Source organism: Agaricus bisporus (assembly GCF_000300575.1).
Source record: "Agaricus bisporus var. bisporus H97 unplaced genomic scaffold AGABI2scaffold_13, whole genome shotgun sequence".
Classification (NCBI taxonomy): domain Eukaryota; kingdom Fungi; phylum Basidiomycota; class Agaricomycetes; order Agaricales; family Agaricaceae; genus Agaricus; species Agaricus bisporus.
Genome location: NW_006267348.1, coordinates 451,655 through 478,349, shown reverse-complemented (window position 1 = coordinate 478,349; position 26,695 = coordinate 451,655). Strand labels below are relative to the sequence as shown.

The 26,695-nt window shown below is 47.2% G+C and overlaps 6 protein-coding genes and 1 non-coding gene across 7 annotated transcripts; 5 read left to right on the top strand and 2 right to left on the bottom strand.

The window, feature by feature from the left end:
• Positions 1-1,444: 1,444 nt before the first annotated feature.
• AGABI2DRAFT_139213 (hypothetical protein) lies at positions 1,445-4,295 on the top strand. Its single transcript, XM_006456406.1, has 10 exons — positions 1,445-2,240; positions 2,297-2,680; positions 2,749-2,755; positions 2,823-2,883; positions 3,067-3,118; positions 3,167-3,316; positions 3,375-3,538; positions 3,643-3,735; positions 3,849-3,930; positions 3,989-4,295. The coding sequence occupies exons 1-10, from the start codon at positions 1,981-1,983 to the stop codon at positions 4,017-4,019; spliced, it is 1,284 nt and encodes a 427-aa protein (XP_006456469.1). The 5' UTR covers positions 1,445-1,980; the 3' UTR covers positions 4,020-4,295.
• A 96-nt stretch (positions 4,296-4,391) lies between these two features.
• On the top strand, positions 4,392-4,474 carry AGABI2DRAFT_t148. Its single transcript has one exon. It is a non-coding gene; the product is annotated as a tRNA-Phe (tRNA).
• A 3,337-nt stretch (positions 4,475-7,811) lies between these two features.
• AGABI2DRAFT_139212 (hypothetical protein) lies at positions 7,812-9,446 on the top strand. Its single transcript, XM_006456405.1, has 4 exons — positions 7,812-7,919; positions 7,999-9,050; positions 9,105-9,275; positions 9,323-9,446. The coding sequence occupies exons 1-2, from the start codon at positions 7,906-7,908 to the stop codon at positions 8,984-8,986; spliced, it is 1,002 nt and encodes a 333-aa protein (XP_006456468.1). The 5' UTR covers positions 7,812-7,905; the 3' UTR covers positions 8,987-9,050; positions 9,105-9,275; positions 9,323-9,446.
• A 132-nt stretch (positions 9,447-9,578) lies between these two features.
• On the top strand, positions 9,579-14,998 carry AGABI2DRAFT_122364 (hypothetical protein; the record flags this gene model as incomplete). Its single annotated transcript, XM_006456404.1, has 14 exons — positions 9,579-10,016; positions 10,068-10,247; positions 10,306-10,413; positions 10,469-10,706; positions 10,760-11,719; positions 11,775-13,042; positions 13,103-13,464; positions 13,520-13,670; positions 13,726-13,876; positions 13,931-14,008; positions 14,061-14,202; positions 14,253-14,356; positions 14,409-14,646; positions 14,707-14,998. 14 exons carry the CDS (start codon positions 9,579-9,581, stop codon positions 14,996-14,998), a joined length of 4,710 nt encoding a protein of 1,569 aa, XP_006456467.1.
• Positions 14,999-15,540: 542 nt separating this feature from the next.
• Positions 15,541-18,217, bottom strand: AGABI2DRAFT_181081 (hypothetical protein; the record flags this gene model as incomplete). Its single annotated transcript, XM_006456403.1, has 6 exons — positions 15,541-16,117; positions 16,178-16,266; positions 16,321-16,696; positions 16,751-17,815; positions 17,872-18,080; positions 18,134-18,217. Coding segments are annotated over 6 exons (2,063 nt in total), but the record flags the coding sequence as incomplete, so codon positions are not given.
• Positions 18,218-18,363: 146 nt separating this feature from the next.
• Positions 18,364-19,934, top strand: AGABI2DRAFT_211434 (hypothetical protein; the record flags this gene model as incomplete). The annotated part of the gene is made up of 3 exons (XM_006456402.1): positions 18,364-18,483; positions 18,542-18,683; positions 18,736-19,934. The coding sequence occupies 3 exons, from the start codon at positions 18,364-18,366 to the stop codon at positions 19,896-19,898; spliced, it is 1,425 nt and encodes a 474-aa protein (XP_006456465.1). The 3' UTR covers positions 19,899-19,934.
• A 117-nt stretch (positions 19,935-20,051) lies between these two features.
• Positions 20,052-24,633, bottom strand: AGABI2DRAFT_188394 (hypothetical protein). The gene is made up of 11 exons (XM_006456401.1): positions 24,375-24,633; positions 24,186-24,310; positions 23,876-24,077; positions 23,220-23,823; positions 23,086-23,159; positions 22,941-23,011; positions 22,332-22,893; positions 22,060-22,270; positions 21,858-21,959; positions 20,957-21,690; positions 20,052-20,932 (listed from the first exon to the last, which is right to left on the bottom strand). Exons 4-11 carry the CDS (start codon positions 23,552-23,554, stop codon positions 20,208-20,210), a joined length of 2,814 nt encoding a protein of 937 aa, XP_006456464.1. The 5' UTR covers positions 23,555-23,823; positions 23,876-24,077; positions 24,186-24,310; positions 24,375-24,633; the 3' UTR covers positions 20,052-20,207.
• Positions 24,634-26,695: the final 2,062 nt, after the last annotated feature.

The following is a 26,695-nucleotide window of genomic DNA, read 5'->3' as shown; positions in this document are numbered from 1 at the left end:
GCGCACCATTCACAAGTTTTCTAACCGGACATCGTGGAAAATCTGACAGACCAGAAATCTGGACCTGACTGGGGATGACAGAGACAGATTGAATACTAGGCATAATGGCGCACTGCCAGCGCAATGAGTTCATCGTGCCGGATGTTCTTGTCAAACGGATCCGCATTCCTCCCACTCCCTGATCGGATGATGAGAGATGTCCGCGCGGGACATGCTGCACAAGAACGTGTAGATTAAGAAGCAGCTTCGAGAAATCCGTGGGACAAGGGAGATTGAGCAAAACTATTATCATCTACGGTTGACAGATGTCGTTTCGTCAGTGCCCCGCGATTTAACCTGTTAGCAGATTGTGTGCCCCACCCACCGTCCTTGTTCAACATTGACGTGGACGAGACAAGGAGTTTTTCGGACGCCCAGGCGCCCCTTGTAGCTTGTTGCCTCAGCCTGGGAGATTCCATGAACGTTTAAGTGAGGGTTGAGATCGGCACGTTATGTCACCCGAAGGCGCCGACATCATTTCGATGGTCTCTTCTTCCATCACTGTCAGCTTCAACAAAAGCGCGGTGATACTACACTTTGTATCAAGCATCCATTTTTCCTTCAATTGCTCAGGCTGCCGTCCTAGCTTCCAAAACACACATGGTCGAGTCGACCTGGAAGGTTTGCATTATGTGTGACCTCTTTACACTGAATTTCTAAACAACGCACCTTCTGCAGCATACAAGGGTGGTAGCATGAGATTGAGGTACAGGTACAGCGGACCTGATTTCGGCATCGCAAACGTTCGTTTACATTTCACTACTCGAGATCATCTTTTTTGACATGCGGTGATTGTTCCGTGACATATGGATTCTACTAGCACATGAACAGGAACATGAATGTGCTCGGCTTCTGGAATAATTCAGGCTCGAGTTATAAGTATTCATGCCGGCCAAGAATGACCACAGGAAGCGAAGGTAGTGTGAGTGATGAAATTGAACTCAAGAGTTCTATTAACAAGCATACTGCATGTATCATATAGTTGATTTTAGATGCCATCGGCCCGTTTCCGGAGGATCGTTTTTCCCTTGAAGCAAAACTCGAAAGCCAATATATCTAGCAACAAGATGTCCTATTGAAACCAATTAGTCACACCAATGTCCTCAAAAACTTGACTCTAGATATTCCCAAATAGTCTTTGCGAGCTTGCACGATAGCAAGCACGACAAGGTGAGGCGCACAATGGCCGCCCGGCAAGGAACAAGGCTGCCCATTTTGACAATTGATGGATGGGCATGAGAATCGACGGCACAGATCTTGCTTCGGAAACAAAGTTCCACCAATGCCTCGACATCTCCAGGCGAGGTACACCAAGTGTTGGACAGCCTTCGTCCGGGTCACAAATGATGCACGATAAATTCCCTTTCTTTTATAGTCTTGCTTCCAATATCCAGCCGTCGCCTTAAGCTTCCAGAGCGTCTGGCGATATAGGTCTAGACAGTGGTCATGGCCAACGACCCTCCGGACTCCGTCCACGAAGAAGCTGGAATCCCGTCCCCTCAATCTGACTATCACCCACCTACCCACTCTAGGACCAACTCTAGAAGGACAGCCGCCAGTACTCAATCTTTTGATAATTCTCCCCCTACGACTCCTCGCAGTGCCGATTTCAATCCATTTTCACCACCCGGGAGCACTACTAATATCGATGCTCCCGAACAATCATCCCCTCGTATACCCCCAACACAACGTTCTGGCGATTCAATCCTTTCCGTACCTCGCAGCAAGATATACTCTGCTGCTACAAGTACAGGAGACCTTTTGCCAAGCTCCTACTCGTTGAGCGGCAGTGCACCAATGACTGTGGAATTCGCTTCACTTCGCCCATCATCGGGCCGCTTGAGGCAGAGTTTCGCCCCTCCCAAATCACGACCTCTAACGATGTATAGCATCGCTCAACACACTCCAAGCAAAGCTGATAAGGAGCGTCCAAAATCAACAATGCTCTCTGCGCACGGACCAATTGAAAAGCCTTGGATTTCTGCGCATGATCCATATGCCCGGATTGCGTACTTCTTGACCTACTTCGTGATGCTTCTGGGAGTCGCGGCTGGAGCTGCCCGCTGCTTCCTTTCGTGGCGCGATACTTCCGTTATGCCTGGCCAACTCTGTTTGGTGATGGACGAGAACTTTGACTCCGCGGACGGTGTTTTTGGAGAAAATGGTAAATTCTTCCGCGAAGTTGATATGGGTGGTTTTGGGTAAGAATTCGTAAACTCTAGTTCTCATAGCTTGTTTGACTGGCATTGTGCTAAAGGAACGGGCAATTCGAGATGACGACGTCTTCGGAAAACAACTCCTACGTGCATAATGGACGTCTCTACATCACTCCTACTTTTACCTCCGACGTTATTGGTATGGACTCCATTATTGATGGACATGTCTTCAACATCACAGACTGCACTTTCAACATTACTCGAGGTTATGCTGACGACACTACGACTTCTCAAGTCATTGGCAATAGTACTATTGGCGTGGATCGGGCCTTTGATGCGGAGGGATACTATCGGGCTTGTTCTGCGGTTAGCAACATAACCAGTGGTCAGATCATAAACCCCGTGCAAAGCGCTAGAATAAGTACAAAGCATACGGCTAACATCAAGTATGGCCGAGTTGAGGTCAGAGCTAAAACTCCCCATGGGTCAGTTTGATTAATTTTGAATTTCACTTGCTTTCGTTGTTCTCATGATGACCTTCTTTCTTCTCCAGAGATTGGGTTAGTGACCATGAAAGTGTGAATTATGGGGAAACGATCTCTGACCCCGTTTTTCGTATTGGTCTAGCTTTGGCCCGCCATTTGGATGCTTCCGGTTGATGACAAGTATGGACCTTGGCCTTTGAGTGGTAAGTTTCATCTTCCTTACGCCCGCCTCTTACCCCTTCATCACCTTGAGTGCCACCTTATACTTTGAAGCTCTGGTACAAAGTTTGCTGGCCTTCGCTCGAATTTATCATCCGACTCATGGATCATCAATCCTCATGAAATCGAGACCGATTGCCTAATCATATTAACTTTATCTTCTACAGGTGAAATCGACATCATGGAAGCTCGTGGAAATGGAATCCGTTATCCCATGCAGTGAGTCGCGCTTAATTTTTTGCCGAGATGGTGCTAACGTTCAATTAGGGGAAGTAACTACGTCCGTGGTTCGCTTAATTGGGGTCCGGCGCCATGGATGAACCGTGTATGGAAAACCTATGGTTGGTGGGTGCAACGTCGAAAAAGCTTCAGTGATGATTTCCATACCTATGCCTTGGAATGGACCGAGGACTTCATGTAAGTGTCGTCAAGCTCTTTTCCGTCCGCTAATCCCGTAACTTATGTTCTATTGCAGTCGCATTTATGTCGATACGAGGTTGCACCACACGTTGGATCTGAAGATAAAAGACTCGTTTTGGGATAGAGGCGAATTCCCTAGCGTTTTGCAAAATGGATCAGAAGCCATGATCTTACAAAATCCTTGGAACGGAACAAGTAAAGCTGCGCCTTTCGATCAACGTCAGTCCCTTGGTTTCTCATGATGATCGCGTTGTGTATCAATTACTAACACCGTCGTTTCTCCTTTCATTCCCTTGCTTATCGGTTTGACTCCCTCTTGTTAGCGTTCTATCTGATTTTGAATGTTGCCGTTGGAGGAACCAATGGTTGGTTTCCTGATGCTAATGGGAATAAGCCGTGGTACGACGGATCCAATAGTGAGTCCCCCCCTCCCTACTATGGCCTTGATATACGACTTCTTTCTCCCTTCAAACAATGCTCGATATGATTGTCTTCTTGAGTTGATCTGACCTGTGGTATGCGCTTCTAGCTGCGATGGGTGACTTCTGGCGCGCGAGGGATGCATGGCAGCCAACTTGGTCAAGTGATGCTGAACAACGCTCGCTCATCGTGTAAGTAATATTTACATCATCTCGAGTGTAGACGAACCTGAACCTTTTCTTTTGACAGCGATTCGGTCAAGATGTGGCAATTATGTTGAGTTGCGTAGAAGATAGGAACGACTGATAGGTGACAATGTACCTATATCTATCTTATGGACAATGGGCACTAATTGCTATACGATACTTTTTTTGTAAAACTCGGCGGCCGAGGATGTTCTTCGAATTTGGTCTGTATCTCTGTACAATTCTCGTGCGACCAGTGTCGTGCAGTGCATATATTCATGCACATTCAGACGTAAACACTGTACTCTCGCGGATAATGATTAGCTATCTACTTAATAATCATAGAAATTGGCCGCGTCATCAAATCAGTGGGGAAATGGCCTGAGTTCCGTCGCGCCATCCCTTCTGTCGTGATTTTAGCCTTGCCCCACTACACGTGTTAAGAATATAATGCCCAGACATTTGAAGGGGGCATAGCTCAGTTGGGAGAGCAGTAGACTGAAGATATCACGTGTTCTAAAGGTCCCGCGTTCGATCCGCGGTGCCCCCACATCCTGGTCGTCGAATGTCTTTTTGTTTCAAATTTGCATAGCGCTCTGAGGCTGCTCTGAGGCCTCCCGCTGAACAGCTTGGCACGATGCCACTAGGGTCAACAAATATAGGACGTCCAAGGTGATATTTGAGTTATCTGATCACTTTCGATTTCATTTTCAGTGATCTTGGCCTCATCTTAAATGACATCTATCTTGCCGCTTTTGCTGGTGCCTCCACACTCCATTGTGCCATCTACATTATAGAAGATAAGATAAATTGCACCAAGTTACATGCAAAGAATCTTTCGAGGCAAAGCAGGAAACCTTAAGAGTCAATTCACCCGCTCTCCGTGGATGCTCCTCAGAAGATTTCAAGATTCTGGCTTTTAACACATATCTCAGGGACCTTATGGGACAGACCCGTGACACGAATTCAGGAGCTATCAGAATTCCGATGGTTTTGGCTGACTGCGACAAGGCAAAAGAGCAACATCTCACTGGTCGCGTTTGGCTGAAGTAAGTTGTCAGGTTAGTCGCATATTTCGGGTATGCTGGCGTGGTTTTTTGAATATTATCAGGCTTCTTGCTAATGAAGGCATAATCTCACGCACTGATGTGGTGGCCAAGGTTGACGACGAGTTGACGACGAGCTTTCCAGCAACTAGCGTGCATTATCGGCAATTGCCACTGAACCAATACACGGAAATATCCGGCCCCTCAAGGCTTTAACTTTCCAATTAGTACCAAACTTTCACCCATCTCGCACGGAAAATCGCCTCGGTCAAGCGGTGGATACTTTATCATAGGGAAAAAACCCCACTGTAGATCAAGAGATGTACCTGCATTCGGAGATGGACCTCATCTGAATCGGAATCTTGTTCCCACTGTGATCATGAGAACTTTTTCACGGCTATTAAGCAATCGAAAATGATACTCTCGATGATAGGTTCGGGATCGCATTTTGTAGTGGACCTTGATCAGCGGGCAGCCATGTCTTTTCTTGCAGTACTCGAGACATTTTGATCATGACCTCTAGCGCGTGGGAGGCAGAACTTTCGAACTTTGAAGCCTTTGCGACTTTGCAAGTACGATACCTCGGATACCAGAAACTTGCAACCTGTCGCATGCTTGTACAAAGTTGACCGGTCCCATTCGGCATATCATCGAGGCTTTCGATGAGCATCTGGTCTGGAGTAACACCGTTTGTAGCCGTTACACCACATTCAGTGCCGGTTCTAACCATATTGACCTTATTAGGTATATTGAACTCGATATCCGCGGGGAAGTCGCCACTTCTCATACGATCGCATGCGAAGAAAAGCTGTATGTTCCCAGCCTGGATAAGTCCTGAGCACAATGACTTACCCCTGGATGTGATGAACTCTGCCGTCTTCCCACTGCTGCATCAATTTCTGAGATTCAGAAACTCCTGGTCCTTCCATTCCTCTATTGACATACCTCAGGCTTCTCGTTCGGGTTCAAGTGGTGTGTTTCATGGCCAGGATAACAGAGAAATTAAACAAAATACACATGGATGGGCCGGCCCTACGCCCTATGTATGGTGTCTTTCCTTGGCAAAAGCAACTGGGAAGCACTGTAATTTTCTTTTGTATTGGTCCACTGGCTGTGCGCTCACAGGCGGTGTCTTGGATGCTTGAGAGCTGTATATGTGGCCAAGGTCAGAGCAAGTGTAGAGTGTTATCGCAAAAAAAATATTCCCATGATGAGTCATAGTAGTAGCAGAGGAGACTTTCGGGGATACCATTTATAGTATCTGGCTGTTTCGGTAGCTGTTCGGTACACAGACATTCGACCGCGACGGAATGGCACTCTTGGCGGTACAGCCATTATAATCTCCGCGTCTTAGTTGCAACTGCATCTACCTATTCCTCTAAGTCGTAAGCATCCATGGTGGCTTGTGACTCTGACTGGATTTCATTTTCTGTGGCAATTCAATGAATCCAGGTTCAAGAGGCACCTCGCGATACGTATGCAGAGATGTAATTCTGTGCATTTCACCATATACGTACGAATTTTAGCCATATCTACAATAACGTAATTTCTGCTCCCTTCGAGAAGCACCATGGGCATTCTGTAAATATCAGACCTGCGTCAGCGAAACATTATGCGAAATTCACGGGTGCTTCATCGATGCTCCACTGGTAGCTGTCTCGTTCGATTCATCGCGGTACTGCTACTAAGTGAAAAACAGATCAGTAAAACATGGTATGAAGACAATGGTACCGGATCTACGCGATCTGATAGAAACTTGATTTTACTAATACACCGGAGGAGACCGCATGTTGCACCATAGTATCCATCAGATCAAAAGGTTTCGAAGATCAATTTTTTGAATTCGCTTGAAGACATGAGGAAAGTCGATTGGGAAAGTAACAAGGGTTTTCTGTTGAGAAGTTTATTGTTCCCAAAGGAGTGTTCAATTGTGGCGATGAGGAACAAGGCCTTGTATTCTTGTACTGTATTTGCGCTGACTGCAAAGATTGTATGTCCAAACCGGCGACTCTTGTATTTCTTTGTGGATCTCCGTTCAAAAAGACAACGGGCTGGGGTGCCTCGTACGTTCAGGGAAATTCACGGGTCGAGTGCAGATCGATTCCTATTGAAAAACGAGGCTTACACGAGTCACATTCTGCTATTGTATACGCTACCTTCTTATCATTCTAATCAATATCGCGAAATTGGGGTAACGCCAAAAGGAGCTCAAGAAGTCCGGATTGTGATGTTTTTGTATGAGCGCGAGAAGCAGCACAACATGCGAACAAGCTGTGATTTCATGAGCATCCTGTGTCAATACAGTAGTGCTGTGGATCACAGGGCTAAGTATATGACTGCAAATCGTTGGACCGATAATTCTTACCCGGGACTTAATACGCTTCTCTACAGCTGCAATTTTGCGCCCACAACGGTCCGACTCTTTCTTCCCCCTCATCTTCCTGGTTAACTCCATCTTTCTACGTGTACCCACAAACCACCTCCCTTCCCCGGCAAGTAGTTGACAACTTGACATGGAAGTTTCAAGGGAATTCTATACGCCTCGAAAGCATGAGCTCGTACGATACATCGAAACTACAGAAACGAAAGATCAAATGTGGTTTATGACTTTCATGAAGGGGAAGAAACAATTAACGATTCAATTCAAAAAATCGGAGAACAGGTCTCCGCGCTTTTTTGATACATTAGAAGAGATTGTGGGTCCTACCTTCCTCGCATATTTGATAAGGATCCATGCAAAAGCTAACTATCGTGAAGCAAAATTATATCCATACCTTCAAGTGGTCAATGGATGCGCCGAATTGGGTGTACATGAATAGGAAAAAAGACAGGACGAGATCACTTCGTTTTCAGCAGAGGGAAAGGAAAAAGGACATCAGTGCTATCAAAGAACAACCTTTTGCGAGGATGATTCCTGAGACCGAAATCGATTATGATGAAGTCGGGGCGCTTTTATTCAGATTTGGAATATGGAAAGGACGAGAAGTTGGTAAGATATTTGGATGACTTGCAGTAGGTCGGCGCTTACTTGTGTGGCGGCAGATGTATACCGGGTCACGCTGGACCAGGATTTTGGCTTCCTGAATCGCGCTATGAAAGCGTATCGCAGGCTACAAGGCATGAACCTATCATATGATATGTTAGGGCATGTCCTAGATGAGGACGGCAATATCGTTGGTATCATGACTGAACCGATGATAGGTCAATGGGTCAGATATAGAGATTACGACGTCGTAATGAGAGCGTTCGAGAGGCTCGTCGAAATTGGATACATCCTGGACTTCCCCCACCTTGGAAGTATGCTCATAACCGACAAAGGCGAGGTACGGTTCACGGAGATGCATAACGTGATAGAGTTAGAAAAGGATCCAGAAGCCAGACAAAGTAGGATTGAGAGGCGAAGGAGGATGCTAGAGCAGTCATTCGAGGCCATGGGAAACGACGACCCAGAAGTAAGAAGTTTGCCGATCACAAGGGGAAAGGTAGCATTTCCTGTACGAATACTGGTGCCCCATTCGGATCCAGCTAGGTTACTGAAAGGGACAAGCGGATGGGTGACGTGCATGGCACGAATCCTACTCACCGACGACAAGCTGCGGCTAAAACTTGTCCGGAGCGGAGGGGTGAAACGTCTGTTAGACGAGGATAGCGATGATGAGCAAAGGGAGACTAGTGATGATGGTTGCGATGGGCAACTCAGACAACTGAAAAGGCTTAGGAGGACGCCAGAATCTCCGAGCTTGTCCGAGCGACCGCTACCTAGGCTGCCGGTGGCAAGGGTGGACCTACCATTATTACCGCCAATGCCATGCGATAGTGGTAGCTCAAGAACGTCTTCGGGATCACCTACACTATCTTCTACATCTTCGAGATCACTTACGCTATCTTCTACAGCTTCGAGATCACCTACACTATCTTCTGATTCCGGGGCACCAAGTTGGCTGTTGGAGGGACCCTGGCTCGCACTCGCTAAAACAGCTGCAACGACCAATTATGCGTTTGAGGAAGTGGAATAGATCCGATGTATACATATTTATTGAAACCGGTAATAGTAGCGCTGTGGTGAACGTTGACGGATGGCTAATGAAGGATAATATTAATGGCAAATTCATGAATAAGGATCGTGCAATGTACCTGGCGTGTGATCTCATAGTGTTGGTGTCGGCATTGTAACGATAATTTCCATGGGCGGTTGTGGCCCAGGTTGTGCAGTCCCAGCAATTAATGGCTGTCGTTCATCCTGTGCTGCGGCATCCTTGGTACTTGAAGAGGAACAACAATTTGTTATATCGGTACAGGAATGGCCTGCAGCACTATTTAGTAGATTGAACATACCGAGGGACTGCACATACGAATGGAAGCAAAATCAAGAAGAATTCCAGCGCAAACCTCGCAGCAAGCTGTAATACACACTCCGAGCACGTTGTCAGACATAGTACAAAGTAAAAGAGATCATCAGAGCGGAGCACGATGCAGATGGCTGGGCGTAGAGTGGTTATTTTATTGGGAGGCTCGTGCCAAACAAATAGTGTTTGTTCTCTGGGCTGATGGACAACAAACTCACTCGCCCCCCGTGTTGCGAGGAAAGCGCGCCTGGCGCTGAGCCCGATGAATCCCTCCTACAACCACGGCCCACGGATACGAGGCGCAGCATTCAACGCACCAAATGGCTCGCGACGACCACATTCTCGAAACAGGCAGTGGAACTCGGCAGATGCATCATCAAAGAGCAGTGGGCCAACCATGAACAACCACACGGACGGGGAGCGATGGGAAAGAGGTGGAGGACGTGGTGGACAGAGAGGAAGGGGGCGTGGAAGGGGAGCACGAACATTCCCGAACCAAACGCTGAGAAATACAGCTACCACCGCGCCAAAGGACGTAATGCCAACACAGGAATACGATGCCCCGGCAGAGATGGAAGAGGAAATGGATTATGTGCAGGATGATGCCAATGAAGACCTCTATGCTTCGGATTTTGAGTTCCCGGAAATAAACGAGCCCGAATTTGAAACTCAAGAAGAACGAGAGAGGTTCTACCAGGAGGTACGTCGCCTCTATTTTATCTTTCTGAATATGCATGGCCGACCTTATTAGCTGGTGAAAGCTCGAGACGTCGAAAGAAAGAAGGCCATAGCTGAGGGGAAAATGGACGATCCATTAGTACCAAAACGCTTAGAGGATGCCATCACTATGGTTGGAACATGTATGGATATGTGCCCGCGGTTTGAGCGATATAGACGCGAGCGGGAGAACAACCTGTTCGAATGGGAAACTGTACGTTCCTTTTTTTACTATAGTTTTATATCTCAATCTACGCTGATCTGTTTGCAAGATACCTGGCACGAAACGTATAAATCATAAAAGAGCCGTCAAAATGTACGAACGAGCTGCCGGTGACAAAACCCTCCCTTCAGACTTACGGCCGCCGAAGGTGCTCAAAGTGTGTACTACGAGTCTGCTGGCACCTCTTCCTTCGCGTTGACAAAGAATCACAGAAAACTCTGGACTACCTATTCCACGATCTGCTTCCTCGTGGCGGTTTTTCGCAAACATATACCTTCATTCGTGATCGCTCCAGAGCCGTTCGGAACGACTTGACATTGCAACACGAACTCGGTTCTATCGCAATTGAATGTCATGATCGCTGTGCTCGCTTCCACATCCTCGCGTTGCACCTTGAACGTGACAAGACTGGATTTTCAGTTGCTTTGGAGGAGCAGCAACTTATGAACAGTACGTGCAGTAGTTTGCCGGTCATTCAATTAATTCTGACTGCCAAAATACAGCGTTGCAGAGTTTGAAAGAATTCTACGAAGAACAACGTGGCCATTACGAATCACCAACTGAACTTGAAATGCGAGTGTACCATCGGTTAATCCACATTCGCGATCAAAAAGAACGCCACGAAGAGATACCAGAATATATCACATCCCATCCTGTATTCAAACTCACGACACAGTTTAGACTTCATGTCCAAAACAAGAGTGCTCCCATAACCAAAACCTCCGCGCTCGTTGTTGATGCTGAAGGGATGCAGATCTTCGGTCAGCTAGCGGGCGTGTTGCGAGAACAGGGAAGTGTGGTTATGATATACCTCGTAGCCTGTATCCTCGAGCGGTTGTTCGGGAAAGACACGATCGAGGACATCGAAGCCATTCGTGGAGACCTCGGCTTACCCGAGATCATCGACGGCAAGGTGGTATATCCGGGAGACGTTTTCGACAACTCTATGGAGATGTATGACGAAGGAGAGGAAAATAGGTTCGAAGAAGTGGATGAACTGGATAACTTTATTGAGCACGAAGAGCAACCTCAACCGCCTCCTTTACAGCCAGGTACAAATGCATCTGGTCTCCCTCCAGGCCGATCTCCATTCTTTGGTCAAGCTTTGCAGCCCTCGGTCGCGACATCAGCTTTTGGTGACCTGGCAGCCCTTTCAACTGGAACCACCAACATCTTTGGAGGTGGTACATTTGGTGCACCCAACCCTTCGAAGCCAACGTCAGTCTTTGGAGATGCTTTCTCTTCAGCGCGCAAGCCATCGGAACCTGTTGCGGACGTAAAATTACCTCAACCTATGTTCGGTTCATTGGGAAAGGCAGCTCCATTCAATGGCAGTGCACCTCCCGCATTGCCATCTGGTCGCAAGTCTCTGGTCGATGCTCCTCCCCTTCAGGAGAATGTACCCACGGGACCTTCCGTATCACAACCTTCATTTTTCGGGAACGCTTCCACTTTTGCCCCCAGTACGTTGTTTGAGGTACTTTTATATCCTCATTCCTAATCCGTCCACGAAACCAGGCCCTTTTCAATCTCAAGTTGGCGACACGACGAATTCAAAACCAACACCCTCATCGTTCTTTGGTGCGCCAACCTTGCCTCAATCCCGCCCTCAGTCAGAAAGTGTTGGCAAGTCCGCCTCTCCTCTCCCCGCGCCGCCCTCGACACAGCCTTCACTCAACACATCTGCTCCTTCATTCATCCCGAACTTCTTCAACAATACATCGCGAACCCCCTCGACCGCCGCGACACCACCGCCTACCGCCAATGTGAATGGCGCTCCTCTACCTCATGAAGTTGTTACACCTCCCAGGGCAGGTAGTTCGCAGTCTGCATTTTCTATGCACACAGCTCCAAAGTTGAAGCCTCGTAAGTCAAGTACTCCCCCACTTCGCATCGACACCACTGTTTCCCCTCCCGCACCTGCAGTACCGCCTGTGCCGATGCCGATTCCCCCGGCGCCGAAACCAAAACCTTTGATAGCTGAATCCACCATCAACCTTGGCTCACCGACCATTCCTCCACCGCTGAAGAAACATGGACCGATATCGTTACCTTCTACATCTGCATCTGCTGCTCCGCACCCTATTCTAGGGTTTCTGCAGAGTGGTGCGACTACGCCTATTACTCCTCAGGGTAGTTCGAGCTTGAGTGTAGGTGGTAGTGCGAGTGCGAGTGGCAGTATGAGTAATCTGGCTGCGCTGAGCCCACTGGATATGCCATCAACTCCGAGTACCTCAAACATGGGTCCCATGAAGAATTTTTCCTCGCCGAGGAGAGGCGTTAATATTCAAGGTTCACTTTTACCGGCTCTGCTACGGAAAGATAAAGGAAAGGCTCCTGAGGTGTCCACACCTAACTTTGTATCACCGAAACAAAATGGGTTAGGTGCTGGAGAAAAAGAGGAAGGAGCTGAAGCTGAAGTTGTTCCAACTAGGGAGGAGTTATATGCTAAAGCTCGTGCGTTTAGAGATAAAACGACGATGAAGAAATCGTGGAGTAAATGGAAGAAACGAATAGAGGATATTGTGACATGGGTACAAGCTGTTGAACATTCGGATGCTTATCGTGCCAAGCTTAAATCGAAGAAGGCGCTGCAGACACTCAAAGAATTTCACTTGTCAGCGCGTTCCGGGACTGTGGAGAAAAGAAGGAGGATAACGTCTGGTGAAGGTACAAGTGGAAGTTTGGATGGGTCACCTATCAAGAAAAGACAGAGAAAGAAGAGGATTTCGGATGTGTTCCATGAACGAAGGACTGATGAGGAGATAGCAAAGAGGTTGAAAGAAGTATGTCATTCCTGCTCTAAGCCGTTATGCTAGCTCAACTGGTCCTTCTCGAAACTACAGAAAAGAGAAGAAAATCAAGAGTTATGGGCTCAAAGTTCGTATCTCAACCTCATTCGAACGTATGTCCAGGCGAAGATGAAGACACGAAAATCATGGAGTGTGTGGTTGTCTCTAAATCCCGAAAGTGATAGCTCCGCCATCTGGTTAGAACGCAAGTTTGACGTACCCAACTCTGGTCGATGGGCATCGGAATCGATTTTTGAGATTCCGTTGTTTCCTGATCTAAATGCGTCACAAGATAGCGAGAGAGCCAAGTCGAATGGGAAGGGGAAGGAGAAAAGTAAGATGAAGGAAGATTTGAGTACTGGTCTGATTGTATTTGAGTGCACACCGACGGATCACATCCAAGATGAGCTTGAAAAGTACGTTTACAAATTTGAATTCTCATTCTTTCATGACGTTTACATTTTTCGTCAGGAAATATTGTGTCCTCGATGACTGCTCTCGACTCCGGGATATTATCGAGTCCCTCTCATCCAAACGTCACTATATCCCTTCATTACTTGTATTGAATTGGGGTACTGGTGATCAATCCAACGCTGAACCTGCTGCCGAATTTGTCAACCTAGTGAGTACCGCTAAACCTCCACCACGTTCGATTTTGACGGCATTTGATGGTCCAGATCAGGAAATACGTAGACGAATCGGTTTTGGCAGGATATGCGACTTTGGAGATTACGGCCACGACAAACTTGGATTCAGTGCTGAATGAAACACTACAAAAGCTCAAGCTCGACCTTGAGGGCAAGTTGGTAAGATTTACGACTGTTCAAGGTATGATTTGTTTACCAATGTCATGAAATGATCGCTGAGTGTTCCTGGGAATAGGAATCTTCAGGACTTTCGAAGAAGAATTTAGCAACTTCCTCATTGAATGGCTCGATAACTGCTCCTCCAGCGGTCACTGTGAGGGTTCTATTTTTGAGCGCCGCATTAAATACTGACGAATATATACCAGTTGATTGGCGTCTATATGGCCATTTGGTACAAGCCACGATTGGTTTACTCAATAAGATGGGTTCGCTGGTGACGGCAATGCTGACAAGACCCAAACGTGACCTACTTGAAAACTTCGATATCGACACCATTTCAGATAGCCAGTATGTGTAACAGTTCACCTGGAACGATCTCGCGCTAACCGTGCACATAGTACTACATATGAGTCGGCTTTCGCCTGGCTTTCTCGTGTCAACCATGATGGCGACACCGAGAAGATTGCCATAGACCTCCAATCCCACTTCAATATTGGTCAAGGTGTGATTTTATATGTAGTTCTCTCTGACTGTGACTGAGATGATTTGAATAGAATTCCCTGCCCGAACATTCATTCAACATCTTCTCGAACTTACGGTGCTTCGAACAGAGAAACATACCAACATTAAACCCCAAGAAAGACAACATATACCTCTTGTCGATCTTAAAGCTGCATCTGAGCTTTTTGAAACTACAATCCAATCATTCCGGATGAATTTGAATCTGGCTCTGAATATGAGTGTGCGGAGGTCGCCAAAACGTCGAGAAACGTCTGAAGAGACTGATGCTTCGTACGTTTTGACTTTTCTCCTTCTTCACATGACCCCACATCTGACGAATGGGTTTTTCAGACCAGAAGCCAAACGCAGAAGAACGTCTCTAACGTCAGTTTCAACACTTGCTGATGCGAGTGTACCAAACACACCCTATATAAATGGTCGACAACATTCCCCCTCCCCGAGCCTCATTAGCAATACGTCGATTGTGACCGAGACACCCGGTCCTGGTTCGAATTCCCGTTCTGTCTCTGAAAGTCCATCTCAACCAATTACGCTCGCGATGCTACGTCAGTTGACTAGAGATATGAAGAAGAAATATGGCTCGACAAATAAATCCAGCAAAACTAATTCATATACCATGTGAATTGTGGGTTTGGGGGTGGATGAGTGGTGATGGTGGTGTTTTTTTTTTTGTTTGAAGGCTCGTTTTAGATTCCCGACGCATATTTCTGAGAAATCTTCTTTTACTTATCACTCTTCTTATATTTGCAATGATCATCATATTTTTTTTCTTTCGCATGTAACAGCAGCAGCTACATTGGTAGACCTATTTATAAATACGAAAACAAACATTCTCTTCGTTGCGAGACGAGTTTATACAACTCTCCTCCAGGAGTTCTCAAAAAAGCATCCAGTTGTGAATTTCACACAACCCCATAACTTCACGAAAAGAGGGTAAAGTAAAAAGCATGCTTATTCATTTTACGTAGAAAAATATACTTCAACATATGGGCATACTTAAAAACAATAATAAAGCCCTAATGGCCCCTCGAATTTAAAAACACAAAAAAAAAAAAGGACGAGAAAAGTGGAATCAGAAAACGAGAGAAAAACTAGTAGTTTTTACATACAGAAAGGACGACTTCGATGAGTTAAAAAAGAACAAGTTCACCGTTATCACGTAATGATTATACATACTGTACATACAACAAGGAAAAAAAAAGAGAGAGCGGGGGAGAGAGAGAGAGAGTACCCCTTGAGGGTTACGTCGAGTACATTGAGTCGGTGGCTTTATAGGGGATTTACAGCAGAGAGCAACAATTTCTGGTTAACGGGAAACGAGGAAAGGAGTGAGGCAGGTGAGAGTACATCGCACAAAGATAATACACTATCAACGAAACGAAAGATTAAAAGAACGTCGAAAAAGAAAAGGGTCGAGAGTCCAATTTATACTTACAACAGTCCTTTTAATAACGAGAGAGGGGGAGGAGGAGAGGGGGTGATGATGTAGAAGCGACATTTCTTAATAAAACGCCAAAGCTGCCCAAGTAGCGACAGCACCCATCGTTACCGCAGTCGCAGTTTGTGCAAGGATCGAAGTAACTCTTCGAGGACGTTTATGGCGAGGAGATCTGTCGGAAAGTCGCGATGAACATGATTCGTTCAAGGTGGCAGAAGTGGCATCAATCTCAGTAACATCTTGTTCACCATCATCTTCAGCGCTGCGTTTACGCTTGACGGATATATAATCTGTAGCATTTGCCTATTTGACAAAAATCAAATGAGTACGAGTGCAATAGTAAACAAAAAACAAAAAGCGAACCTCTTCGAGGATGGCTTTACGAATTTGGCGAAGAGTCTCAACTTCCTCTTTGACTTCTCTCTCAGTCGTGTTTCGTAACGTCTTCATTTCTGTTACCCAAAATAAGCATAAAAGGGACGAGAGAGAACAATGATATCTTTTACCTTCAACAAGACCTCTCAGAGTATCCAAATGCTCATACACCCTTTCTCTACCTTCCTTTACTTCCTCAATATTCTCCCTCATCTTCTCCTCCTTCCTCATCACCTTTTCTTCGCAATCTACGAGTCTCGTCCTCAATCTGCCAACCTCCATCTGCTCAGCATCATGTTCATCCAAAAGATCATCAATCCGCGTTTGAAGATCAGGTACATCCCCATATGTAACACTCTCGATTTGATCCATGAACAAAGTGCACTGGGTACCCATGTCGTTCATTTTATCTTCAAGTTCAAGGAATTTGTCTGTGACAGTATGAACATTAGAGTTGAATTTGGCTTTATACTTTCGGCGCTGCGTTTGGAGATTACCAATCTCGTCCTGGCGCAGTAGACAAGTCAGTGTGATAGTCGAATCGCCACAGAGTGCGCTTACCTGAAGCTTGGCGTATTTAGTCTTTAGGTCCTCGTATTCAGACTTGGTAACGAACAATGATGTGTCAATAGGCTCGGACTCTTTATTGGCTTCCTTCTCCTTCTCTTTTTCCTTCCCCTTGTTGAACGAGAGATGCCAGGGAGGAATGGGAATGCCATCTGCGGCATCTGCCTCATTCTCATGCTGTTCCTCGAGTTGGTGGTCCGGATACAAATCCATTGTTAAATGATCTCCACCGTCCTCTACAATGGAATTGGAAGGAATACAGAAATCCCCTTGGTCGATAGCGGGAGGTTCCATATCAGGCACAGACGCGGAGGAACTGGCAAGTTCCATGGGAGATTCAGATCGCGAAGCGTCCCAGGGATTCAAGTGGAGAGGAGGGAGACTCAAGCATTCCGAGGTAAAATTGAAAGATTTTGCCTCTGGGAAGAAACGAGGCAAAGAAGGAGAAAGCTGGATGGTAAGAAGACCAGAAGGGGAAGGAAGTTTCTCTGGAACTGGAGATGGCGAGTGGGAGTTGTAAGGAGATTGTTCGTTCAGTCTCGGCGAGACGCTGCGCTCAGGAATGTTGGATGAGGATGCGGCAAGGGGGACAGAAGGAGGGAGTAAACGTTTGATTGCTTCAATAGCTCGACCGAAATAAAACTCGGGCTTGGGTTCTTCTTGCGGGGGATCAGGTATAGGTGCACTTGCAGGGCTCGGGGGAAAGATTTCTTCGACAGATGAATAACAGTCTGATTGGCCGTCATAAGGTTCATCCAAGGAGGATGATGAAGGAGAACGGAGGCCATAGCGGCCGGTGTGAGACCTATTAGCCACGGAAGGAGAATCTGGAACGACCAAGGGTTTGATGGGGGAAGTCGATGGGGATCCATGAATTAATTGGACCCGAGCGACGATGGGTCTGACCACCTCTTCATTCCTGCCTACTGTTTTACCAAAAGTGACAATGTCTCCATCAGAGAGGGCTGTGGGTAAGTCACGCTCCAGCATCTTAGAAGAGGTTTCACCCGGCTTCCTGACATGAGTGCCGTGGTGTGAGCCAAGATCAATGATATAGACCTAGGGAGCGTTAGCGAGATGGAGATGGATAACGATTAAAGGGCAAAGGCGCATACATTTCCACTGTCTGAGAACGCAATCTTTGCATGTCTGCGACTCACGACTGCACAGCGGAACATGGCCCTGCCTTTCTCTTGGTCGAGAGTGCGAGACTCAGACTCATTACCAGGCCGACGGCCGATATAGACCGTTGCTGAATTTTGTCTATCGTAAGTCAAAGAATACGCTTCGGTACCGTCAGACTTTTCGATATGCAAGGCAGCACCTGGTCGCCCGCCATCAGGGCTGGATGGGCGAGAGAAAGCGATAAGAGCCTACCGGTGAGGGTGCGGTGCGGATAGAGCGGGTTGTCTCTGGCGGCGAGCCTGGATCCCAGATACTGGATATCGTCGTCTATCATGGTGGAAAGGATGCAAGACGCCCGCCCTCCTAGGCCACTATATACCCCCTCCGGTCACCTGCCTTTTTGGGATGTCTCCGGCCTCGTGACTCGGGCGAGGCAGAACACCCGGTTCATCTCTCTCACGCAATGACTCGATTCTTTCTCAATGCAACCACCAGCAGACGACGATGATAGACTCAGTGCCACCTCGATAGACCCAGAGGAACTCCGGATTCCTAAGAAATCATCCCTCAGCATCATAGTCATCTGCAACTGTCTTCTTCAAGTTGGCTTTTCCCAAAAATAGCAAATCCAATATCTGACATCGATCTTTTTCTATTTAGGTTTCTTTCTTCATCATTGTCTCGTCGTCCAATGACTATGCAAACCGCCTCGGTGGAGACTCGACCTTTTCTGGTATCGTCATCGGTATTCCAACTGCAATCTCAGCACTCGCATTGATTCCCATCATACGATATGACAAAGGTAAAATAAAAATATCGCTTCTCCAAGTACTAGTATAACTCAATACTCGCAGGTGGTTATACCCTACCTCTCAACATCAGCTGCGCATCTATGATCCTCGGACATATCCTCTACGCCTGCGCCTACCAAACCTCTTGGCTCTACCTCATCCTCATCGGTCGCATCATCAACGGTTTCGGTTTCACTATGTGGATGTACTGCAAACGCTATTGTTCCGACGCCCGTATAGTCGGTATCCGTCGCAGAACCACTCTCGCGAGTTTCCTTGTCGTAGGTCAAGGACTCGGTATGAGTCTAGGTCCCTTTGCCGGAGGTTTGTTGTATAAGGTTGGGTTTAGGAATACTGTTTTTAATGGATTTACGAGTCCGAGTTGGGTTATGGCTGCGGTATGGTGTTGTTTTTGGGTGTGCACCCGATTGTTTTTCGTCGACGTACCCAAAGACGCTAGATACACCTCCCAACCACCATCCCAACCACTCACCGAATCCACTCCAACCACCAACACTCCTTCACCCGACGACGACAAAGAAAAAACCTCCGACCCAACCACCAAAGACACCATCCCCACCTATCCTCCCCCTCCCCCTCCCACCACCAACACCCCCACCCCCAAATACAAAATGTCCCTAACCCAAATCGGCGTCCTATCCTGCATGTGCTGGTTCGCCATGACCTGTTTCTTCATCCTCGGCGCCTGGGAAGCCAACCTCCCCGTCTTCGGTTCCTCCACCCCCCAATTCCACTGGTCCCCAACCGCCTCAGGTAATTTCATAGCCCTAGGCGGTATATCCTGTTTCCCCTTCCTCATCCTCAACATCTTCCTCACCCGTCGAATCTCCGACCGTCTCACCCTCCTATTCGGTGCCTCTCTCGGTCTCTCAGCCTCACTCGTCTTCCTCTCTCTCCTTCGTACTTCCAAACTCAATTACGGTAGCATCTTTATATGTTGGTGGGGTGTAGCTTTGGGTTTTAACATCGCTAGTACCACACCTGTGAGTCTATTAAGTAAACAATTACCACCAGAATGGAATGGGTGGGTATCTTTGGCGATTCAGTATAGCATGTACACGGGTCGTGTGACGGGTGCCATTTGGGGTGGGAGTGGTGTCAAAGTCGGGATGATGAATTATATTGGGTTGCAGATTGGGTTGGTTGGACTTGGATTGGTTATGTTGATGATATTGTGGGATGGGTTGAAAGCGAAACGAGGGTAGTAAACTAGAATAGCTAAAGAAATAAACAAATTTGACAAACAAAACACGATCAACAGAACATGTTTCCAAAGAGATACCCTTTATATATATTTTGATAGTTAAAAATGCAAACAGCAAAGCTAACAGCAATCAATCTCGAGAGACTAACAGTATCCAAATCAAACCAAAAAAAAAGAAAAAAACTAGAAAAAAAAAACCAAAAAGACCCTCTTTTTTTTTTCTCGAAAACAGGTATATATAAGAAGGGAATAAAATCAACCAAAAAAGATTCACCAATTCCCTTACATTTTTCACCTCCTCCTCCTTCCTCTACACAATCCCTTTAATCAACATCCCCTCCAATCTACAAAACTCGGGCACAATCGCCGCATAACTCAAAAACGCATCCGTATCCGCCTCCGCCACCTTCGCCAATCCCAACTGCGTCTCCGAATCCAAAGTCGGTAACGCCACAACCGGTGTCAACGGAGTGGGATTCGTCGTCGTCGTTGTCGTCGAATTCGCATTGCTATTCGTAGTTGGTTGTCCTGGACTAGAAAGGCCATTCGACATCGTCCCACTGTTGTTGTTAATATTCAACCCAACCATACTCAACGAACTCGTAATATCCGGAGTCGTATACGTCGTCGAATTCGTCATCACCGAACCACTCCCCACAGACCCAAGCGTATCCAAAGTCGATGATGATCCCGTATGTGATGTCCTCATCCCCATCCGCTCACCACCACCACCATATCCTCCTGTAGAGGCATGATGTCCTTGAACACCCATAGCCATAATCGCCGGATCATGCGCTACACCAGAGGGAGATGATGATGAAATACCCAATCCATACATCATCCCATTATTACTCGACGCCAATTCCTCCTCCTCCTCTTCAATCAAAGTAGCTCCCACCGATCTCGAACTAAAAGGCGTATTCGACCCACTATTCGCACCACTATTCCCAGAAACAGCACCACCTCCAGGATTCAACAACCCCGCAGCACCAGCAACCAAACCCAACAAACCACTCGACGCCATCCCACCACCTCCTTGTTGACCAACAGCAGTAACACCACCCACATTCGTTCTCAAAGGAACACCACCAGTAGCAATCCACCTCTTCTGCAACAACCTCCTAATCTCATCTTCAAACGCACCCAAACCCCCACCACCTCCTCCTCCCATCCCGCTCCCACTCCCACTCCCTCTCTCCTTCCCCCAAACCCATCTCGCAACATACGCTCCACCCAAAGCAGCACGTCCAGGAAACCCAACGACAGGAGCATTCCTATGCGGTACAATCTGCGCCGAATCCACCTGCGTATTCGGCACAAACACCGGCGCATTAAATATATCCCCCACGACATTCGCTATCGACGGAAAATTCGCCGCAGCCCCAGTCGCTATAATCCTAGTCGGTAAAGACGAATGGTCATACGGATCAAACAAAAGTCCCAAACTCTGCTGAATCGAAAGCATATTCGAAGGAGTACTCGTTGAAGACGGTGTCGAAGCTCGATTGGATGATGATGATATAAAGGGTGGTGGCGTTTGTGGATTATTGGAACCACTGGTATTGGCATTGATGGAACGTCTAGGAGATCCTAATGCTCCTGTTGCGAGCATATGCGACCATTTAACACGAAATGAGAGAACTTGACTCTCAAGTAAACATCTCGGATTCGCTCGCAAATCCCTAAATTCGTTGACTTTGACTCCAGTTTCGAATCGGTATATCCCTTTCACATGGGAATAAGGATAGCTATCGGCCTGTAAATGCCAAAAGCTAAACAACTTGTCGTCGAGCCTGGAAAAAAAAACATTGTTAGCGAGGGGTATCAATTGAATTTATAAAAAAAAAAGCGTGTGCGTCATCGATTGCCAGAAAAAGAGGATTGGAATGTAGATCAAAGGCGGAAGAGGTTCAAATTGGAAATAGGGGCATATGTCAAGAATGATGTGAACGATCCTCACCCGATAGATCCGCCGGGAGGCACAATAGCAACCAGACGATCAAATGCACTCCAACTTTTTGTGTACATATCCCGCACCAAAGCACGGGGGACATCAGCATTCCTAATTCGGGAAATAATGGAAGAAAAGAGAGAAAGGAAAAAGAAACAGACAAATGGATTTCAGATCTCATCACGAAAGTGGGGACGGAAAGGGGGCAAACCTGCTACAGAGCACAGCGATGTATCTCCGTTTTTCACCGGAGTCTTGTGCAGGATGGGGGAATAGATTATACAAGCGTGTAGGCATATAATGTTGTGCGGGGGTAAGTAACATATCCATGGGACCAAAAGATAGTATTGCATCATTTGGGGAGGGACATAGAGAAAGGTAGTTTGCCAAATAGTCAGATGTGAATGGAGCCACCAGGGTCTCTATTACGATCATTAGATGAGTGAAGAGCGGAAGTGCGGAAAAGGGCGGAAGTATAAATACCTGGGTCAAAACGGTATCGTTCCACGAGGTATCTTGATACATTTCCTGCACGTCTTCCTCCTCCAGAGGTGTCTACGTCGCCTAACCAACCTCGGACTCGACGACCTTCCTCTCTGCTTCCGCCTACGATATCGAGGACGCCTTCGTCCCAGTGGCCTTGGCTTCCAGGGGTATTTGCGTGAACCCACATTCCGGTGGCACACGCCTCGGCTTCTCCCATGGATATCCATTTTCCAGAGAGCAGACTGCAGAGAAAGGCACTAGCGAGCTGGATTCGACCGGTACGGGCCCAGACTTCCTGCTGCCATGTTTCGCGGACACGGAGAAGCTGTGCAGAGACCATGGAGGGAGTGGCAGCGGTTCCGACTCGGGCAGCCATTCTTTCGGGGCCGAGGAGGAGATCTTCGATGACGAGGGCATGGGCATGTGATGCGGTATCTTGGAAGACAGGGGTATTGGGTAAAGAAAAGGTATGGGCCGAGAAATGCTCGTGAAGCAGTAAATTGGGATCTAGCGAAGAGAGAGAGGGCACCGTGGTCGACTTCCACCAGACCAGCGCGTGCTGTGTCGGGGTCAGTCTACGTTGTGAGAAACGTAGAGAGAGCGTACCTGGGCAGCACCGCCGATGGATTTGACGCGGGCGAGGTCGTGGTTTCGGGCGAGTTTTGCGAGTAAAAGATCTGCAGTCACGTGCATGAGCAGACCGTCACAGGGCTCTCTCAAGTGGGCGGTCGAGGCGAAAAGGAGGACTTACCGAGGCCCTTGATCCACATTTCGACGGGAGTAGTGAATGCATCGCCGGGGGTCGTGAAGATGCCGCCTTGTGTCCTGCGATCGACAGCAGATCAGTGGCGGAGCAGGGTGCGTGGGTAAGCGGGAAGAACGCACTGGTAGTCGAGTTCGGTGTCAAAGTCGACGCTCTCGACACCGACAAGCTCGAGGCTCTCGTCGACGATGGATGCGCGGAGTTGGTCCGTGGACAGTTCTATGCCGAGGAAGAGGGCAGGGCCAGCTTTGGGCGCGGGCATACTGAACGAGGGGAGGAGACACGGGGACACGGGGGGGACACTGCGGGGGATGGCTCGTGCGCGTCGAGCTCGAGGACGGGCGATGGGGCGTCTCGATGGCCGCTGCAGCTGCTTCTTTCCTCCAAGCCCACTCTCTATTATGTAATCTCCCCTTCCCACGCCTGCCCTCGGCACTTTCCGCGCTCTTTGTTCCATTGCAGAATGACGGCCCAATGACGGAGGCACGATGCACGAATGCTTTGACGTTTGGAACGCGCTAGAAATTCATCAAACTCGTCATGACATAAACACGCTTCTACCTCCCGCCTCCCGCCTATAAAAGCCTCAGCCCGTTACCCAATCGTCCTTAGACTCCTCTTCGTCTTAAACCATGTCTTCTGAAGTCGTCTCTGGTCAATCATACAGAATCACCAATGTCAAAGCCGGTAACGCCCTCGACCTTTCAGGCGTCGACGACCGATCCAGTACGTTCTCTCGCTGTCCATTTGGTTTCTTTCACTGAGCCACTCCACATAGTCATTGGCTACCCCTACCATGGTGGCATGAACCAACAATGGACGTTTACCTGGGAAGGTGACGCTTGGTCCATCCGTTCAGTCTCCTCAAGCAAATACCTCGGTATCGACGGCAATCCAAACAATGGCACTAAACTTGTTGCCGATACACAAATGTTCAAGTGGCACATCTGGCGTGACGCCATGGACGAAAACAACTTTCGGTCAGTTGAAAATTTTCTTGTTCTTCGTCGACGCTCGCTTCCATTTCACACTATCATTGCTTCTTCCGAACTCTTCTCCCGCCATTTACTAACTTTTTTTCTATATAGAATTTTCGTTCCCAACACCCATCAGAACGTTGACCTTTCCAACCACGGTGATCCCACCCCAGGCAACCCTATAATCATTTGGTCAACTTGGAGTGGTGTTCATCAAACTTGGAAAATCGAACGCCGTATGTCGCTAGAATCCATTATTCGATCTTTGCATTTTGACTGATAGCGTGCTTTTCTTGACAGCTTGAATGAACGACGTAAACTAATCACCTTTTCTATCACACGAGCTCACACACCTTTTTTACCTCGTGGTCCATGGATTGATTGACATAGTACCCTTTTGCAGTTTAGCTTCCCTCTTTTTTCAAGGACGTGTTCCGATTGTTGTTTTTTCTTATACTGCCCGTGTGTTGTATTTACACCATCTATTGTTGTTGTTGTTTTTCTTATTGTTTTTCTGAATGTATACGCGGATATCATCATCAGACTTTCCATGCGTGAACACCACGAGTCTAAGTTTGCGGTATTAAGGTACCCCTGAACCCTAATCGTACTAGACTCATCAAACAACCCTCAACCAAACCAAGAACCGGTAAGTCCACCAGAAATTGCCTCTTAAACGCCTACTCGGATGAATGAACCCTTCGCGATATCGGATAACAAACTCGTTGTATCAAAATTATGACAGTAGCGCGAAAAAATTGAATTCACGTGTGTATGTATGATGTACTAATGTCTGTTGTCACGGTCAAACACTTGATGAGTATATATGAGTGAACGTGTTTAGTTCTGACGTCAAATGTACTACATACACACTTTATTCGGGTTGGTGAACGATGCCGAGGCTTGAATTTAACTTTTTGTGACTGTATTTTATAGATAAGAGGTTGTTACATGAAAATGAATGAGCCTCATTGCAGTTTGAACTCGTAACTTTAGTCAATTATCGTGCATGCATGTACGTATCGTGACTCCACTAAATCCCTCGTGTTGTTCCTGAATGATGATTTAAAACTGATTTGTATTGAATTGATTCCGGAACAATGACTAACAAATGACTCAAGGACAATGAAAAGAACCTTGTTGTTGACACGTTTTTTTAGTGTCATACTGGATTTTTTAGTCCATCTTGGCCTAGCCTTGTGTGTCAGTGTGAGACTGCGTGAGGTGAAAGTGATGACTACATCCGCATTTCAACGAAATACTCGATCATGATCGATTGTTTCGTTTCGATCAAGGTATAAAGACCCTCACAATAAGAGAGAGAGAGATACAGAAAGATTTCCCAGTTGAGCAGATCCAGTGGCTTGAACTCGAAACCGCATAATACACTGTTCTCCGACGAGGCTTATAGTTTCTCTTTTGATTTTCTGCCACTGGTGAGGATTATAATTGGTCGTTGTCGTAGCTCGAGTTTGAACATTACACCGTCTTCTCCTACTAGTAGAATCGATCAAAAGGCTGAACAACTCTGTCGAATGTTATGGCATTGACTCGATGAAAGGCACAGCAAATATGAGATGCACTCACGTATGTAGGCTGGCCGCTATTTTAATAATGACGCGTGCTTTGACAAGGGCTCAACGTCAACGCGGGATGGAGCGGACCAAATGAGGATCACGATGACATCACGCGGGCTCATTTCAGCTCGACGCGTACTACAACTTGGTTATAGCCCGCCGCGGGCTCCTCGTATCTCAGGTAGTAAGCCCCCTTCCTCACGCGGTCCGATGAGAAGATCATCTGGTATATTTTTACTCCTAGAGCAACTACAAACGTTCCGGGTTAGACAATTCTGAGTGCTAATTTCTTTCTTCGTAGGGCCTGACCATCTCGAATTTCTTGAGTCAGTCGGGGTGCCATGTGGCCATGGCCCAAAGAGGAAGGAAGCAGGTCGCGTTGCGGCAGAGTAATTTTAACAAGTCCTAGTCGCGAAACTTAGACCCGGGGGTGACTTAAGTAAAGTGCTTTTTTTTGCTTGTAATTGTTCGAGGAACTTGCAATAATGTATTGCTTATGCGCCAGGGAGTGGGTTGATGACTGAAAAGCAAAGGTCACCGTTCGGAAATGCGACGTTGGAGGATGTGTTTGTCCGCTTCGAATAGAGTACTTCCTCCGCCAGTTCAAATATTTGAAAGACGTAATCTGAGATAATATAGCTGGTGTCACTACACGTGGAATTTCGGTTAGACTGCTGATTACCAGGCTTGATAGTAGTACAATCCACGAACACAAGAGTATTTAATGCTGTTAGGGAAACTTCAACTTGTGAGAATGCAGAAGGTGCTGGCTGGTATTTGATCAATTTCGGGGTCATAATACATCAGAACTTTAAGGAACGAGGACTTGAAAAGTTCCCCACAGTTCCGGAGTTCTAAAGGGCCGAGAACAATCTTCGATCTTCCTCCAGCAAGATGGAGCGTGGGCACCTAGATGATTATAGGTGGGCGGGCTGAGTGATGATCTACACAGGAATGCCCGAATAAGCACTCTTAACCCCTTTTAATAAGGGGAAAATCCGACCGGCCGCGAGTATGGAACTTGCTTGAACCAAGCCACTTCGA

Excerpts from the sequence above, each read along its gene's own strand:
- AGABI2DRAFT_139213 (XM_006456406.1), top strand. The coding sequence starts at position 1,981 with ATGCTCTCTGCGCACGGACCAATTGAAAAGCCTTGGATTTCTGCGCAT. Across the intron at positions 3,119-3,166 it reads GGAATCCGTTATCCCATGCA|GGGAAGTAACTACGTCCGTG; the intron begins GTGAGTCGCGCT and ends ACGTTCAATTAG. Across the intron at positions 3,736-3,848 it reads GTGGTACGACGGATCCAATA|CTGCGATGGGTGACTTCTGG; the intron begins GTGAGTCCCCCC and ends ATGCGCTTCTAG.
- AGABI2DRAFT_188394 (XM_006456401.1), bottom strand. The coding sequence starts at position 23,554 with ATGGAACAAAGAGCGCGGAAAGTGCCGAGGGCAGGCGTGGGAAGGGGA. Across the intron at positions 21,691-21,857 it reads CCTCCCGGCGGATCTATCGG|GCTCGACGACAAGTTGTTTA; the intron begins GTGAGGATCGTT and ends TTTTTTTTCCAG. Across the intron at positions 20,933-20,956 it reads TTTGAGAACGAATGTGGGTG|GAGGTGGTGGGATGGCGTCG; the intron begins GTGTTACTGCTG and ends TTGGTCAACAAG.